This window comes from Centroberyx affinis, unplaced genomic scaffold (genome assembly GCF_046629955.1).
Source record: "Centroberyx affinis isolate AG114_WGS23_722 - 3 ecotype Tasmania unplaced genomic scaffold, CSIRO-AGI_Caff_v1 ptg005310l_1, whole genome shotgun sequence".
Classification (NCBI taxonomy): Eukaryota; Metazoa; Chordata; class Actinopteri; order Beryciformes; family Berycidae; genus Centroberyx; species Centroberyx affinis.
In genome coordinates this window covers 66011-84982 of record NW_027282648.1, presented here as the reverse complement: position 1 = coordinate 84982, position 18972 = coordinate 66011, and the positions used below count along the sequence as shown (strand labels likewise).

Sequence of the window (18972 nt, the reverse complement as noted above, 5' to 3'; positions counted from 1 at the left end):
TATCACACCACCGTGAATCACCCTCGCAGCTGGCTGGCTATTGTGAGGAATGGCGGTGCTAACACACACACACACACACACACAGCCAATCTCCCCTGCAGGAGAAAACTCTGGACAGGGGTGAAGTATGAGTGGTGTAATCAAATATTTTAACCAACACCGGTCAAGAGTGTGAGCGATGGCGGTGCTAGTCCCTTCATGTTACTCTCTCTCTTGCTCTGGTGATGGATCACAGTGAGGCCAGTCAAAGGTCGACCGTGCTGATTAAAGATGCACTTTTTCAGTGATAATACTGATTCTGAGTGTTTAAGGTCAGCGGAAAACAGTGACTAAGACAAAAATCTTCCTCCAGAGAGAGAGCTCAGAAAATCATTTGCTCTGATTTCTGACATGTTGCACATGACTGTTTGTATTGGTTTTAGCATTGGGGAAATTCTATGATGCCCTGTTTCAGCCGGGCAACAGCTCTTGCTTTTTAAAGAATAATACTGTCACAGTCTGTATAGTTGGAGATACCAAGGTTTGTTTTCCTACCTTTAGAAACCATTTACTGTCAATCATTCTTGTACAAATAATCCCCCAAAAACATGTGGCCTTACAAACTTTCCTGTCACATCTATGTCTTCTAATTTAGGGTGTCTTTGTTAGCAAGACAGCAGTTAATTTCAAGCCAGGCTTGTCACCATCAAGTTGTATTTTAAAAATGACAAAGAAAATGTAAAAAAAAATCTAATTACATCGTATCTAATAAATCCAATTAATTCATGGACGAAATGTTAAATAGACGTAGACAGTAGTAAATTGGCTAAATAAACAGTCTACAGGGCCCATAAATCAAACATGAGTTGTCATGTAATTGGCATGTAATCCAATCCAACAGACATAGATTGCCAAAGAACGCAAACATCGTTCATAAAATGAATTTCATCACAGTCATTCAAAGGACCATCCGTGTACAATACGGGTCTGGATTATAACATCAGAGCATTACATGCCATGGGATCTTCATCATTCAACTCACGAGGCAAGAGAGTCTATAGAGTCTATAGATTGAATAGGCGAGTTTCCTTTTTTTCTTCTGCAGCAAGTATAGCCATGGCCTTGAGTTACCATGTTTTTCCTTTTTTGAGTTCACAACGATGTGCAAATACTGAACAGTGACGCACCTTTATCATCTCATTCATTTGCATCTAACAGGCAAAACCGATCGGATATCGATACTCCGGCTCTGAGACCCGAGATATGACATATCTCATAGGAAACGACTCTCAAGGGGCAATGGAACTGAGAAATCAGCCAGTTAAACATGGCAAACTGGTGCAGGGATGCTACATGTGTATTGCATAGGGTTTATATGGGTATAGGAGATGGCTGGAGCAGAAAAATCCACTGATTACACTGCAAAAAATGTCCATCGTAATAAGTTATTGAATCAAGTATTGGGTCCTAGAAATGTTTTTAAAACAAGGTCTGGGGTGAGATACATTCACTTGTTTCCAATGTAATTTGAAGAATAAGTTAGATCACTCAGTATTGAGATAATGTCATTTGATTCAAGAAAACATCTTGACTTCCATTGGAAACAAGTGAAATCATCTCACCCCATTGGCAGAGTTTTTAAGGTTAGGTTTTACCGGGAAGGAAAAGCAATGGGAGTGACTTTAAACGACTCATTCAGATGGACACGTTCTGCAGTGTGCTCATAATTATTCATTCTAATTACTGCAAAGCAGCGTGGGAGAATGTACAGCACAGCCTTTTCGCCTCGGCCCCTCAGGGTGGCGGATCTTATGGGAAATTAGTCTGGACAAGTTGTGAGGCATTCCAGGTTGGCTGGACCGTCTGCCTGCGGGGTCTGGATGGAGCAAAAGAATGCAGAAGGTCACAAAGAAAACGAGAAACAAGAGTCCGACACACTGCTCATTTGGTGTTCGCTGACTCATTGTCAGTCTCTCACGAATCACACTTTCCCTCAGCTAAATTATGCTGCCGGAGGAGGGAAAGTGACATGGGAGTGAAACCGCAAGGCCTGTTGCAGTAAACAGCAGTTTCCCTTCAAAACGTTGAATGTGGAATCTCTCGAGTAGGTGAATCACTGGCTTAGACACACGTACACAGGATTATTGTTGGTTGTGTGTGTGTGTGTGTGTGTGTGTGTGTGTGTGATAACAGAGCCATGTTGTTTTAATGCGTCTCCCTAAGGAGCTGCATGGCAGGAGCAATGGGAGGGGACAGAACAGTGCTAACTTTCCTCATGTACTTGGAAAGAGAGGTGTGTGAATACAGTGGTTATCAAAAGTCAGGCACGCTCTTTCAAAATTGCCTTGAGACTTGAAAACCCAGACTGCACTTTCACTTATAGTAACCAGAAAGGTTAATGCAAAAGGCAACTCATTTCTGACAATGCGTTAAAATTGGGACACTAAAACACCTTGGTTGCACACCATACATTTGGGGGTTGTAATTGCTCTAAGATGTAGAAAATCATATTCCAGAAGGATTCACAAGTTAATTTGCCTTTACCTGTAATTTCAAAGGGTGTGTAGATCTTTGATATCCACTGTTATGTGTGCACACATAACAAAAAATAGTTACTGTTGGAATGAAACTTGCTGTTTTGAACCGGAGCCTGTTTATTCAGAGTTGGGTGGTAACGGGATAGGTTGAAAACAAGAGCTGCCCATTTATTTCCAGCTAAAACCCTGTCCAAACAAATGGTACAGTATTATGACATGGATTTAAATAAGCAAAATGATGTTAGATTTCAAGCACCAGGATGTCTACATGTTTCATCAAGTAAAATATAGGACTTTTAAGACCATTTTAATGCCAGTTACAAATATGAGTCAAATTTTGCCACTGAAATGAACATGTAAATAAAATAAAAACTGCAGTCCTATCAAAATATAAGTCTGCATGACTGGGCTGATTTCTCAAAAGAAACTGCAACATGTGACCTGTGACATGACCTGTAAGACTGAATTTAGGACTTAGAGGGTGGATTTAACAGTATTAAAGGACTTTTAAGGCTTTGAATTTAGATTAAATTGTCAAATTAATTGTGATACCTTGGCATAATTACCATAAACAAATGAGACCATAGTTGAGATAATTGGTAGCCTCCATCTCACACAGTGTGTATGTATGTAATGTATTTCCCATAAACGCTGTTGCTTCCTGTCCCGCTCCCCCTCCCTGATGTCTCTCTACTGAAAAGGATAAAAATGTTGTAAGAGATTTCTCCATCGGCCTTTCACTCCTTTCACCATCTGCCATTGCCAGAAAGCTCTGGCAATGAAAGCTCCATTATAGCTCCATTTGCGCACCCTTGTCCTGTTTTGTGCTGTAAAGCAGTCTCCTTTGTGCTATAAAGCATTCAAGCAGATTTCCCACCAAATCTGACCCGGTGTCACACAATGTAAAATGCAGTGTAGAGGCTGCCAGTATTCACAGTGATAGTATTGTCTGTTTACAGAAATTACACTAATGTCTCAGAATGAATGTGGTAATGCTTTATCATATGGAAATGCTACACAGAGCACCTTTAAGAGCTTTTCAGGACATGCAGACATTGGGAGTACGTGACAAGAGGTGAATCTAAAAGGGCTGTTAGATTAGAGTCATTTAACAATTAACTAAGGGGTATGCAGCAACAACAACCTTGTGATCTGTACGAACGGAATGAAAAAACGCAGACTGGCTGTCTGACTGACTGTCTGTCCCTGGGGAAGATAGCCATATATGAAGTGAAGGGGAGGGGGGATAGCAGATTTGTTTAAGGTAGCGGAGACATCACCTTGGACACACTGAGATTACACAAGGCAGCCGTGCATACCGAAGCTGCCCTGAATTCCATTCCCTTAAAGCAAATAAGAAATCTGCTGCTTTAACAGAGCTACAGAGACTGTGTCCAATAAGAGCAATGAACCCTCATCAGTTAGCTGCTCTTCATTGATTGGATAGGGTCAATAAAAGGCAAGGCACATCGCTGGTTCCAAACCCAGTTCAATGACACAGATCAGTGTTGGGAGAGGGTTGCTGGCTAGACCAGTGGTTCTCAAAGTGGGGTTCGGGGACCCATAAGGGTCCTTGAGAGTTTTTAAGGGTGTCCCCAGCAAAATCAGTAATAGCCTACTTAAATATCAGCATGATTTAATTTACTAAAAAATATCGCAATTAGAGAAGGTATAAGAACGACAATTCTAATCAGAGCTTTCATTCTCATCACTGTCACCTCAATTACAGTGAAGACTACATCAACAGCAACAAAAATCTTCCCATGTCGGTCCCTGGGACTAAATCTGAACATATGGGGGGTCTGTGATCTCCAACATGTGTTGATTTGAAGGGTCTATGATATGAAAACATGACATGAGTTTGAGAGGCCCTGGGCTTGATAACACCATGAAAGGAGCCTTTCTTCTAGCATGTACTGCACACACAAACACACAGTTATCTGGCCAGCACTGTCACTGTGAGTGCCGTGCCGTGTTTACACGGAACCACAGCTTTCACAGTCTGCGTGTGTGTGGAGGAGCGTATTCAGATTTGTTGAGCCGTGGGTGGAACTTTCTTCTCATGTTCGAGTTTCACAGTGTGCAGTGTGCAGGAAGGAAGAGGCAGCAGCAGTCTAGCAGACAGACGCGGTGTTCTTGGTGGATTCCGCCAAGCCAGCCAGGCAGATTGTACCTAACCCTGGGCTACAAGAAAAGGCAGGATATGAAACCCTGTACCGTTGCTCTTTCTCAGGGAATCAAAGTGAAACAACAACAAGGCTGTTAGTCTGTTGGCAGCAAAACCACCTCCTCTAAGATTCTCAGTGAACTTGCCCCTATTGACAAGCTTGCCGATAAAAAAAACAGTTAGGGTCCTATTTTCATGAATCAAGGTGCAAGCTCAAGTTCCCGACACTGGCTCATTTGGGTGTGACAAACAAATTTTTGGTAATGTCGTGACCAGAGGTGCTAGCACAACAGTGGTGCAGTGGTGGCACAGCAGAGACTGCAATAAAAAACAATGCAACGCTTCAGGCACTACTTTTGGGAAACCTGTTGGAAAGAAGTAGACGTGTGTGGTTGTTTGCACCCATGACAACCCAATGTTTTTGGATGAGAATATGGAGAATGTCACCATCCATGCTCTTGTACACCTGATGATTTGCACTGTATAAACTTAGAGGCTGTGTGGAATAGCCTGCCGAGTTATAGCCAATCAATTTGGTGTGCCTCACCTGTCCGTTGGGTTATGTCTTCCCAAAGTAACGGCACAAAAATAGCATGAAATGCCAGCGTCTGCGCTAAGATGTGGTCTGAGGAAGTGGAGGTGCAAGCATAATTTTTTGATACCAAAATTTGATACCAGTCTTTTCAGCACAAGCGATGTCACGGCTCGCCATGAAATCACCGAACGGGCGCAGGCGGGAAGAATTGCGCTTGCGCCCAAGGAAATTGCCTCTTTGCCAGTGCAAGGTCACTGCGCTTGATCTGCGTCAGCACGAAAAATACGGCCATTAAACTCCAAATGCTGGATGAAGAAAGTAAAGCTATATAAAAAGGTGGGGAAGAAGGGAACTTTGCCTGTTATTCAGTCAGAGGAATTACAAGCGTGTTAATCTTTTCTCCAAAAAAAGAAAAACATCAGACAGCATGACATTATTGGATTAATCCTACTTCGTCATGCTTGGCTTAAATCTGGCATCCCAGGTAATTGCCTCATTACAGAGGCTCGTCCAGAGCAGGGACACACTTGTCCATTACCATCATTTGTGCAGTTAGTTGACGAGCTCTGGCCAGAACTGATGCAATTATTATTCCTTATTATTCCTTCAGTCGGGCCGCTTGTGGTAGAAGAGATCATAATGACAGCTTTAAAGTGGGCATGCACGATACCACGTTTTCCGTAACCGATATCAATTCAGAGGACTAAACTTTAAAAAGGTGCTACATTTAGCATGTCATTGTCAAATTGTGATACTGTGGTATAATTACCGCAAATAAATGAGCCCACAATCAAGACAATCAGTAGCCTCGGTCTCACACCAGTGGTATTGTTAGTGCTAGTGTTTCTCAAAATTACGACCACATTTCCCATAAACCCTGTTGCTTCCTGTCCCCCTCCCCCTCCCTGGCGTCTTCAGCTTTATAGAAGAGGATACATTTGTTAGAAGTGATTTTTCCATCGGTCTTTCACTCCTTCCACCATCTGCCACTGCCAGAAACTCTGAAAGCTTCAGCCCTGTCTGCGCTGAAAGAACAGCGCCCTCTTCCTGTTTTGTGCTATGAAGCAATCTGCTTTTGTGCCATAAAGCAAAACCATCAAATCTGACCTGGTGTCACACAATGTAAAATGTAGTGTAGATGCCGGTAGAGGCTGCCAATGGTCTTATTTGTTTACAGTAATTATACTAATGTCTCAAAATTAATGTAATACTGATTTATTGAGGTTAAAATGCTACACGTAGCACCATTAAGTATCAGCCTGTTGCCTTTTACTGGCACAAGATACGCTCAGACCATCAGCTTGGAGTCACTGGACAAACACGATTGAGATAAGTAATAATTATGTGATAAAACTTCACTGATTCACATGGGAAAATTCTCTTTTCTCTTGCCCTCTTACTCACTATGGGCAGAGGTCAGGGTTAACCACATAACAGTCAGCCTGGAGCTCAAAGGGATTAAGTGTCTTGCTCAAGGACACTTCAGCAAGGCAGATATGCTGTACATCATACATCTGTGCAAAAACGGCTCTTGGTATCAGATTATACCAATGAGAAAATCCTATAACAAGACATGGCATCAGCTACGATATCCGATGGCAGTAAAGCTGCCTCTCTATATGGAAGGGGCTAATTCTGCACCGACAGCACAGATAATGGCCGAGCCACGTCACTGTGAAGCGGCGCACAATGATGCAGATGATGAGCTGCTGAAATGTTTATGAGCTGACAGGCTGCCTGCCAGACCACCAGGCGGGCCGGGCTCTGTCCCTCCATCGCTCCTTCATTAAAGATGGATTGTTTCTTTTCACCAAGGGGTCAGCTGCGTCCCGATCTAGTGTCATTTTGTTTCTGTTATGGCAGCTGCCTGCAGGGGTGCATAGGTTACTGTGATACCATGTTACTACAGCAGGTAAAAGATAAATGATAAGCCTGTGTGCACGAGACAGCACACACACACACTTTGATGTTTTGCACCCTGACCTATGAAGAAAACATTTGGCAGCTCAGATCCAGATGTCACTCTCACCTTTTAACCCAGACTATTCCAGTAATAGGGATTTTATTTTTAATCTTAGCTTTTACCTAAGGTAGCAGTGACGAGAATCAGGGCAAAAAAATATTCTTTTTGGTTAACCAACCACAGTGGCACTGGCACAAGTGTATTCAGAATTTCACATCACTTTAATTTCATAGCAACCAAAGTGGCTTTTAGAAAAGTACAACACCGGCATCACACTTAATTTGTAATGCAGTTATGTTGTTGAAAACTGTATTTAAGTTTCTACGTAAGGGTCCTGTGACTATGCTGTGATTATACTGTTATTGATGAAGTATTACAACATAAACTTTCGCTGCAACTCTGATTCACAGACAAAATGTTTTCATCACAAAACCTTCCTAAAGGAAGCAAAAACGTGGGCAAAACCACAGTTTATACTTGCATTATCAATGAATAAATATTTTTTTAAAAATCCAACACATGCGACACCTTCGTCACAACACAATGCAACTGCAACAGAATGATGCGGTGACACATTCTCTCATTTGAAATTAATGAACTTCCATCAGAGAGTAACGTACTGAATGCACTATGATCCTGGTGTAACTGAAGGTAAGCTGGCTACCTTCAAAAGTGGCTACTAGAATTGACACTTGCCAGGTATAGCCAAAATATGCAAGCATCTGGCTTGTGGCTAATTTCAAACTCTGGTGATTATGTATCCTCAGTATTAACCTGATTAGGTGACTAGTGGCACTCCATTCCTCAAGAGACTTCTCCACAACTGGAGAAGCTGTGGCTGTCCGTAGCTGTGGAAGCAGGACCTGCTTCCACGCTAACTTTCTTTCTCTTAAGGGGCTATAGACTACTGTATGTGTATGTGAGAGGAGAGAGAGAGAAAAACACTTTGATGTATAAGATGTTTCAGTTCTGTTAGTCAAAGGTAATTTAAATTGTGACAGTGCATGCTAATGCTTCAGCACGCTCTGCAAGTTTATTTGACTAGCCTTGCATCATTTCAGAAGCACCACAGCACGATAAATATTCAACACACAGAGCAGGGTGTCTACAAGGTTCATCAGGCTAAATTTAAGACTTTTTAATGCCAGTTAGAATGAAATATAAGACCAATTTTGCAATTGAAATGAATGTGAAATCCAACTGTAGATCTATGACAATATAGCTCTGTGTGACTGGGCTGGTTTCTCAGCAGGGCACCAATATTTTTAAGACCTCTAAAACTGACTTTAAGGCTTAAAATGCCATATTTAACTACATTCAAGACCTCTACTTTAGATAATATGTCTTTTTCAGGACCTGCAGAGGTGAAACTGACCCTAATCCCCTTGTAAATTATAAATGTACCATTGGTTAAGAGCCCATTTGCCCAAAAGTGGGTATCTTCTTTTAAACTTTACAAGCTCACCCAGTCCGGATGAAGTGCAAATCACAGTGCGAGACAGAGAGATGGTGTAGTGATTGCAAATTATTAAACAGCTTCATTTCCATGTAGGTGTCAACTTGTCAGGATTTATTAGCCATAAATCCACACTGACGACGTGTTCAACCTGCACACCCAAACAACCCTGGACTTTGCACGGTAAACTGAGTATTGGATCAGTGAGCAACGACCACAGCGCCGTTATCAAATCATGGATACAGACAGGACAGATGGGGGCAACAGGTGATATCTAGGCCTTCTGCATGTGTCGCTACAGATACAGATATCAGATGATAAAACACCAGAAACGAATGTCTCTAAGACTGCATTCACACTGCAGTCCTTCACACTCAATTCTGAATTGAGCACACTCATATCTGATTTTTTTGGATCGCCTAACTGTTCATATCTATTGTAGGACGTAACCAATATGGACTGACAGCTGTGAAAGACACGCATGACTAACTACAACAAATGACATCACATCCATTTTTTAACCTGCGTTTCTCCTGCTCGTTTCCAACACAATTCAGTTATGGTCTGTGTCTTTGAGTTTTGAATTGAGGCGTCTCCCCAAGTGAGCGATTTTGCTTTCTTTCCATTGTTGTGTCTCGTTATCCTCCATGCTAAAGCTGGCTCACCCAAGCTGACAAAATTATAACAATTGTCTCAGGTGAATGACGGAAGATGTCCTTATTGTCATGGCAACACTGACAAATTCTGATTTGAGTGTTCAAATACAAGTCGCATGCCTCAGGATCAGATCCATGTGGATCCGATATAAAAAATACGACTTCATGCAGCTTTTTGGTGAGTAGAAAACATCAAATCTGTATCACATGAGGGGGAAAAAAAACAGAATTGGGCCACTTTCAGCTGCAGTGTGAACGTGGTTTAAGAGGGTGTGGACAATACACACATCACTCCTCCCCACCCTTCAAACTGTGGAAAATGATTCAGAAATGGTCGTAATAAACAGGAATTGACAGTGTTTCTCTTTCTAGTGATCTTTTGCACCGAGAGAGATTTACTCGATATCTACTCTCGGCCCAGGTGGCTATCCGACTTCCACTTCAGGAAGCAGATGAAATATCAAACATTGCTTTTTTTCCCAATGCTCACACTCAGGCCTAATTCTAACAAATGTCTCTCTTTTTGGGGGGTAAACAAGTCTGGGCGACATGTTATTTGCATATAACCATGGGGGTATTTTTCCAGCAGCGGGGAGCCACCGTGGGTGAATGAATGTTAGAAAAACCCTGAATTGTTTTACAGCGTCTGCTTTGATTGCTCATCTCTGGGTGACTCAGAAAACAACACACTGAGAAAAACAGGTAGCGTGGAAAAACAGATAGAAAACACTGTAGAGAGGGCGTATTTATGTTTCATCAAAAGCAAAAGCCGGTAATTGATTTTGTACGTGCTGTGCAAAGAATAAAAACAGAAGTGAGAGCGAATAACAATCTTTTGATCCTTGTTCGGGTGATGTCACAGAAATAAAGCTGCCAAAATAAAAAAAACAAAAACAAAACTGAGGGTTACTTTTAGATATCTGGCTACCATGACTGTTACCTCATCCAACAGACTGTGAACGTTTCCAGCTGAATGTGAAATTGCACCGCTGCCTGACAGTGTGCTGATTTGCACTAGCTTGTGGGAGCACATCACACACCGCAACAACACAGACACATCTATGGGCAGTGCGGAACATGTGTCGAACACAAAGACACACACGTGCACACGCGCATGCGTGCACAGGATGTGGCGTGTTGACATTTAGCTCGCGCACAATGGAATAACTTTACCCAGCTGAATAATCAGAGATATTGACATTCATATTCACATGCACCACCCCAGACGCCCAAAATGAGATCTCCTCTCTGCTGTGGAGGGACAAGAGAATGACATTATGTACACAGCAAGATGAATTAAATCTCTGTATGTTTGGCCTGATCTATGATTCACCCAGACACTGGTCTAAGGTCATCGCTAACGTCAGCACTCTCTTTAGTTAGATAACTAATGGTATTTGGTGTGGGAATTTCAATGATACAGCTGACACTGCCTCAATTATACTCAGAGGCAACGTCTGCTGTATCAACAAATGACAATACCGATCAATGTGGACCTTTGGAACAAGCGTACGTGGGAATAAGTGGCTGAATCCTTTATGTGACTAATTATCATGTAATGCAGACGGGTTCAGGCTTGTAAGTGCCCCTATGTGACAGAGCCAGAACTGGTTTATGAACTGGTTTATGTAAAGCGCAGAACTTCACACTTTATCTGACGCCTTGAACAGTTTAACAGTTGGTCTCAGGAAAACCAAGCTATGTTCTTCTGCAGAAAAGCTGTCAAGAGTTGCTGGAAGGCAACTAGGCCACAGGTCCTTATAGACTACAGTATCTGAGCTGTTGATTTGTTATACAAGTGGACCAAGGAACATACCAAATACAATTACTGTAGCATTCCAATCTCCACTGATAGTGTACATGTACAATAAAGAGACACTAGACTGATGGACAACACAATAATTTAAGTTATAGTGATTGTGAAGAATTCCCTGGGCTGCAAGTTAGCAGGCATTCAACCCAGATTAGTTCGCAACATTCTGAAGTGTTTTCAATAATAATATGATATTTTATTCATCCTGGTAGTGAAATAGTCTTGTCTGTTGCCCCCATCCACAAAGAGGTCAGAGGTCAGGGACAGAGCAGCACTGTGTTGTGTATGGATATGCTATAAGTATATGGTGCGAACTACACCAATAGGCTACATGTAGGATGGGGAGACACTAAACAAATGGACAACAAAAGGCAACTTCAAGCCAAACTCCAGTAAATAACCTGGAAATGTAATGTTGCCTTGCTTATTGGCAAACGGTCGTAACTGGTAGAACATGACTTAAGACATTAACTGAATCATTTAAAGCCACTCTTCAGTTCGGCAGAAAAATGACCCACCAAGCAGCACAAGAAACTGTCACGTGTGTCACACTGGTTCACACTTGCTCACCGGCCACCATGGTGTATTTTGGTGGCGGAAGTTACAGGAATAACAGGTGAACCTATTCTACATGGTGACATTTTTATTGAAATAAGTGTATTGGGTGTATGACGAATTGAAGAGTGGCTACTGGCAATTCGTAAAAGGTCTTAAGTCATGTTTTACCAAGTATGTGTATTTGCAGATAAGCCACATTAAAGTGACAGATTCTTTAACAGAGTTTGGTGTGACGTTCTCTCGCGGAGATAACGGCGCGTATGGAGGACAGATTTATGGTGGTCTCATGTCTTCGGATCTGCCTTCAACGTGATCCTAGTCTTGCAGGCCTGATAAGTTTAGGGGACTAGTAATACTAAAGAGACCACACTAGAGCATACGGACTAGTTCTATTCTCCCCGAAGGCGTGTAAAACACACCACATCTGCATTATTAGAGATTTGCTGTGACATACGGTCAATAAATTACTTTTTTTTTTTTTTTTAAATAACAATACCGTGCTGCGCAAAAAACTAATGCTAAATTACGCCTGATTTCCTTCGTGGTATCAAAAGTAGCTAGCCTGAATAGGTTCTATTCTCTCGTGTATAGAGAACCTCACGCCAAACTCGATTAAAAATGTGCAATTTGATCTGGACTTTCTTATCGGCACAGGTATACCTACTAGAACATAATGTAAGACCAGTAACCTACATGTATTATTACGATCCACACTTCGGCATACATCCAATACATTAAGCAGCACTTTTTTCAATAAAAATCCAACTTTATAAACGGTCCGCCTGTTATACCTTGGTACACCTTCCACCAAAAACACACAGAGATCTCTATAGAGAGCAACGTGAACCAATTGTAAAAGTTGAGATTTTATCAGAGTTATGTGCTGCTTGGTGAATAAATTGTAGGCCGAATATTCCAGGAAACCACCTTGATTCGTAAACGGTCATAAATTATGTTCTACCAGGTTTGTGTGTTTGCCGATAAGCAAGGACACTTTAAATTGTCAGATTTTTCACTGCAGTTTGGTAAGACGTTCTCTCCGCGCGAGAGAACAGAACGTTATCGGGGTTAAAAAGTAGCTAGATCGTGAAGATGAATTCCTCGAGACAGTGTCTGAATCTGTGCCACAGCAGCCATGATTTATATATCAGTAATGACAACTGGCCACTTTTAGTTAGCCTATCTGTTATAATCTGAGGAACAAATCCGTTAGATACACAACAATTGTTGTTATTGAAGGAGCAATAACGGGCGTCTCCATACCTGACTGGCTTTGTGGAACTGTTTCTTCAGCCCGGCCACAGACATCCTCACAAAATCTGTTTCGATCACCTCTGGAAGAAATGTTTAGCAAAAACACGAAATAAAAGAGGGGAGAAAATCCAAACTAAAGAGGGAAAGCTTGTAGAGTCCCCAGCGCTGCACTCATCAGTCACAACCGTTTACTATTGCAGCAGCAGGATCCTGAGCTGCGTCAAGCTCACTAGAGTTACCAAGCATAATACCGGAAGTCAGGTGATTCTGCCTTAAAAAAATAAATGTGTGTAAAAAATGTCACTTATTGTTGGAAAACAATAAAGTAATAATTCAAAAAGAAAATATAATAGGAGTGTTTTAAGTTGGTATCCTCAAACAACTACAAGTGCTCTTGGATGCCAGGAATTGTGCTGAAAAGAAAGAAAGTAAATGTTTGATGAAATGATGATTATGATCACAATATGTTCTCATGGCATAACAAGTCCAAGTCCAGTTTTATTTTGAAAGTAGTGACCAGAAGTGTTGTATGTTACTCTGTTTAACTTGATACTACCAGTGGAGTAGGAGGAGAGGGTTTCCTGCATCGCAATGATGTCGCCTCTTCTCAAATCCCATTGGCCGACAGCAGCACGGGCGGAGGAAGCCCACGCGGTGGGGAACCGGGGGGAACAGGCGGTGCACGGTGGAGGGAAATGCTGTCTGAAGGACTAAAGTAACAAAAATATAGTTCACTAAACAGGTACAGGGACTAAAATGACTACAGTAAACTAAATGACTATATCTAAATAATGCATTATAGTTAATTAAGAGACTATATCTAACTGCTGCCTTCAAGTGCTGTCGGAAACATCAGCATTCTGCATGGAGCACACATTATTGATCCAACAAAGCTGGTCTAAAGCTAGAGCTAACCACAGAACTGCAGCTAACTAAAGAACTATGGCTAACGAAAGGACTGCGGCTTAACTAAAGGACTATAGCTAACTAAAGATCTATTGCTGTTTTCAAGTGCTGTCGGAAATATTGCAATTACAAGTTGAGCACACAAGGATGACCCAATCCTAACTAAAGAACTACAACTACTTGGGTTATCGTAGCTAATTAAGCAACTATAGGCCTATACCTAGCTACTTGAACGAAAGGGCTACAGTTAACTAAAGGACTTGATAAAGGGCCACCTCTAGCTCTCCAGGGACTAGAGAGAAATGCTGCCTTCAGGGGTTGTCAGGAAAATTCTGATAACAAGTCACGGGCACATATGAATGTCCCAACAACATGATGTAAAGAACTCTTTACTAACTAGAGGATGATAGCTAACTAAAGGACTGTAGCTTTCTGAAGATTTTCAGCTAATTAAAGACTATCTGATGGAGTATAGCTAACAAGAGGACTACAGCCAATTAACAGACTAGCCTATAGCTAAAGGAAAATTACTTCCAATTGCATGTAGAGTGTGGATGAACCACCCAACAACGTGGTAATGTTACACAACTGGAAAAGTGAATTTTCTATGATATCCAAGTTAACCAGCATGTGACGTTTAAGGGGTGGAGAGCATGGAAGCCGTGTCAACAACTTATGAGCAGTTGAACAGTGATGTATGCAACAACCTTTGGCTAATGAAATAATGAAAACATCAATTACACACCTAATGCACATTTTCTCCTCTTCATTCTGCTGCTGCAGCACAAAGTAGCTCTGTGCCACTTGATTTCTATTATTACTGCCCAAAAGCACTTGAATGTGCTAATTTACGATCAGAAATTGGAGCTTACAAGGAGCACTTGAAGGCAGCAAAAGACTAAAATGATTGGCCTCTGGTTGTTGTCATCATCATCATCAACAACATAATATAGGAAAAGTGTTTCTCCATTTAACACTGAGCTGTTGAAAAATGCCTTGCTTATATGGGCCTTGACCAGCCATTCACAAACATTTTCATATCCACGACTCCCATTTAGATACACATTACACCATAGACCCTCATTTGATAAGGGTTTCTCCAGGGACCTTCCATCTGAGAAGAGCTTTGTTGTGTCTGCACTGTAGGTGGGGAGATACCAGCGGAGAGAGCGAAACCTTTGATAAGAACAGTCATTAAATACATTCTCTCCAAGCGCTAACTTCAGCTGAACATAATAACATTGAAACTGAGCTGCTCCTCGTTTTGCTGGGGACCCCCTGGGCACCCTCTCAAGAACCCCAAAGGGATCACACACAGTCTGGGAGCCGCTGCCTTTGAAAAGGCAATTTAATTGAAAAAGATGTTGTTTTCTTTTATCCTGAAACACACTGCTGCCCCCTAGTGTTCCCAGTAAAGACATACATACTGATGCAGGCAGTTTAGCTCTATCGGTATATCATGGGTAAACTCTTGCAGTGTAACCTAGCCTTTCTCCACGGCTAGGATTGTACTACACATTCATAGGACCTAAAATGAAGACCAAAGAGTGAAGTCACAGCATAATGTATGATGAATGAGGGAGTTGGTTCTTGCCTGATACTGTCCATCTAAACGTTCATCTGTATCATTGTGCAAATTCTCGCCTATTGCTTCTCTGTATTTACAAGCTTGTAATTCATAACTGTAAAGAGATATCAAATTGGTATTCTTGGCACATGTACAATAGATATTATAAAGTATATATATCAAATTTCATTTAATTCTGAGCATCTAGTCCTACGTTACACGGTCTTATGCGTCCCTTGTGTCTGTCAGTGCCCTCCGTACTTCACTTTGTCCATTGGTTTAACCACTTTCACAGTAAAATATTTTGTTCAACCATCCATTTCTTAAAGTGGACACTAAACAGATTTAGGAAGTCATGGTTGTGCTTCTACCAGTATCTGTCTAGGAGTCTGCACAGACATTTTTAGGGTTAGAGGCTCAATCACAAAAAGGGCACTCCTGCATCATAGAACAGTGGCTTTTCTTAAGTAAGGTGCCTTATTCATGGACACCCTACCCTGTTTTAAGTGAAAATGATGGCGGGACAAAATCCTCATGCAAAAAAAATGTAAGGTGAAATGTAAAGTGGAAAGCAAAAGAGCAGGTACTCTCTGGACAAGTGACTCTGTTTCTCATATTCAGCACCATCAACATATTTATGAAGTAGAAATGCTGATTCCTGGATCGCGGACCAGGTATCCATTCCCATTTTATGTATGCGACCCAGAAGAGTACACTGATTTCAGGACACTCTGCTCTTGAGATGCCGGACAGATAAGGTGCACTGCTGCTATGTAATGATATAGGGACGCACTGATATGGCATATAAAGGCTGTGACCAGGCTAATATAAGGTAGCAGTGTCAGAATTTGCCCAGTATTAAGGTCTGATCTTGTGAGTCATGTGTTACATGTTAAAACCTGGGATGTAACCCTGCTTCGTTGAATAATAGAAGAATGCTAGATGTTTCAAACATAGAAGAATGGGTCAATCATTTTGGTCTGTATCGGCATCGAAAAGAATGATATTGATGCGTCCATAATTGCGGTGCTTGGTACATGACAACTTTGTATCTACTGCTTTTACCGACTGCTATCATTTAGAGGAGTTTTTCTTAAAAGACAGTCAGCCTTGATCTGCTTTGTGCACGCTAGCCTGAGGGTACAGCAGCCACTTTGCATTTCTGCAGAAGACAAAGTGAATAACATGGAAAAACCCACTGGTTTCACTCAGATAACCAAAGGCATAAGTAATTATCACTATCCTCATGTGATTACAATGGTGTGTGTGTGTGTGAGAGAGAGAGAGAGAGAGAGAAAAAGAGAGAGAGTTCCTGTACTTCTATTTCTGTGAGAGACAATTTGAGTTTTAAACCTTCAGAGAGATTTTTGTGAAGTGAGGTCATTTTGGCCGGTCAAGGGGCTATTTTAGGGTTAGGATTTGGTTTTAGGGTTAACGTTTGAATTATAGGTTAAGTTAGGGTAAGGTTTAAGGTTACGCATGTAGTGGTGAGATGAAGTAAAGGTTAGGGATAGGGAGGGTTAGGGTATAGTCAATGAATTCAATGTAGTCAATGGATCCTGGTCAGTGGTCTTCATAAAGGATAGAAGAACAAGTGTGTGTGTGTGTGTTTGCATGGGTTTGTGTGTGTTATCTAGGTCCGGTGTGTCTGGATTTGATTGCCTCTGAGGTCACCCAAGCTAGAAATGTGTGTACTCATGGTACTGTAAGGTGCACTGGATAAACTCATAAACCTTATAGTATATATTTTAGAGAACTCAATCATGAATGTGACTGTAATTTAAAGCAACGGCTGTCAAAGTGGGGTCTGGGGTCCTTGAGGAGGTTCCAGAGGGTCTCCAACAAAATGAGGAATAGTTAAATTTCACAATTATTGTAATTCACTAGAAATCATCCCAATTAGAGAATCTATACAAGAATGACTACTCTAATCCAAGATTCCACTCTTCTTCCAATATTGCGGTCTGAGGGACAAAATCTTATCAAATAGGGGGTCCAAGGCTAAAAGTGTCCATGGGGGACCACAAGGAGGCGCTACAGGCCTGCAGAGGAGCAGACCATAGACTCCAGCAGAGACCTCAGCTCCAGCACAGGGGGGCAGACTCGGAGCAGTTTCCACTTCTGTGCTGGTATGCTGGATGTGGTGAAGTTGGGCCGTGATTCGATTTGAATTTGTTTGCACTTTTGACTTGGTATTAGGTTACAGGATGTTAGGTAGGATGTCTTCTAGGCTATTGGGGCCACTGGAGATTTTATCTATGGAGTGAATGTTTTATAATGTGTTTCTTAAATGTATAAAAGCCTCAGAGCGGACACAGCGGTCGCTGCAGTAACTTTGTAGAGAATATTGTGGAATTTGTTCCTAGCAGGACATGTTGGGACACACTGATGAAAAAGTCAGTGTCCAGAGGAGATCCAGCTTTCTCCGAAAACTTTCACTTGAGCCCTTCGCCTCTCTCCTCCTGTCCCCCCTCCCTCCCTCTGCTTTTACTCCTCTCCCCCTCCTCCTCCTCTTCCTCCTCTTCCTCCCTCGGCCTGCAGAGTATTTGGAAGAACAAAAGTCATCTGCTGTCCATCTGGCCGCTGTGCCGGGGCGGTAATACCCCCTCATATTCCTCAGCTTCCCAAGCACCCGTGGACAATCCATTCTCTCTCCCCCCCCCACCACCTCCCTCCCTCACCATCCTGCACCCCCCCCCCCCCCCCCATCTTCCCTCCCTCCCCCCCCCGCTGGCCCTGATCTCCCCCCCCCCCCCCTCATCCCAGGACCGAGAGGTGGGATCCGGTGTCAGTGCCCCAGAAAGACCCCTCTCTCTGGAACATGTGGGGGGATCAGCAGCAGCGTTGCTCAGAGGGCTCAGTTTCACTGTTTGGGATTCTCACAGTAGCGCGCACGTATCCATTGCTTCCCAGGTGCTGGCTTGTAGGAAAGCTAACGTGCGATGTGGCCATCCGCTGATCTATTCTCACGAAAAAGCGTGAGAATTGTTTTGGGTGGACTTTGATTTTCTGGGGGACGGAGGCCCGGGACGGAGTGGAGGCTAAAACCCACCCAGGCTCAGCTGACCCACCTTTTCTTTTGCGGAATCGAGTTTAGCGACCATTTTAGAGCCGGCATAAATCTTTATGACTTAAATTCATGCTTTACATCATACTTAGTAGTATCACACAGATGTAAGTTATATGAAGATAGGGCTTATAAAGGATAAAAGCATTTCTGAATGCTTTTCTGAAAGTACAAGAGATTTTTGTTGTTTATATCGTATTATATTGCCCAAGGTTATAGTTTATCCACCATTTTCTTAACAAGTTGTAGCTGAACTGTGTTCTAGTGGTTTAAACAATTTGCTTTTGGGATACCACACATGACAACACACATCTGCTGATCCCCTGTCACACAGTACCCAGTCTCAGCAGTGTGGTCAGCTTAAAGGAAAAACAAGACAACAGGGTTTCTGATGCAAAATGGATCCAGGCTGTTCATTTTTCCCCATTTAGTTTTCCCCCAAAAAGCTTGTTGAAATCGAATATCTTCCACATTTGGAAGCTTTAGAACGTTTTCTTCTCTCAGCGTCCAAAAG

At 42.2% G+C, this 18972-nt stretch overlaps 1 protein-coding gene across 2 annotated transcripts in view; it reads right to left on the bottom strand.

The window, feature by feature from the left end:
• sh3gl3a (SH3-domain GRB2-like 3a) overlaps nt 1-13092 on the bottom strand; it is a 37089-nt gene extending 23997 nt beyond the window's left edge. For both annotated transcript variants that reach the window (XR_011696930.1, XM_071546543.1), the window contains exon 1: nt 12928-13092. Coding sequence is in view for 1 of the 2 variants with exons in the window: in XM_071546543.1 (XP_071402644.1) it covers nt 12928-12972 (45 nt within the window). In the remaining variant the exon portion in view is untranslated. The remainder of the gene's footprint in view (nt 1-12927) is intronic.
• Between the last annotated feature and the right edge of the window lie 5880 nt (nt 13093-18972).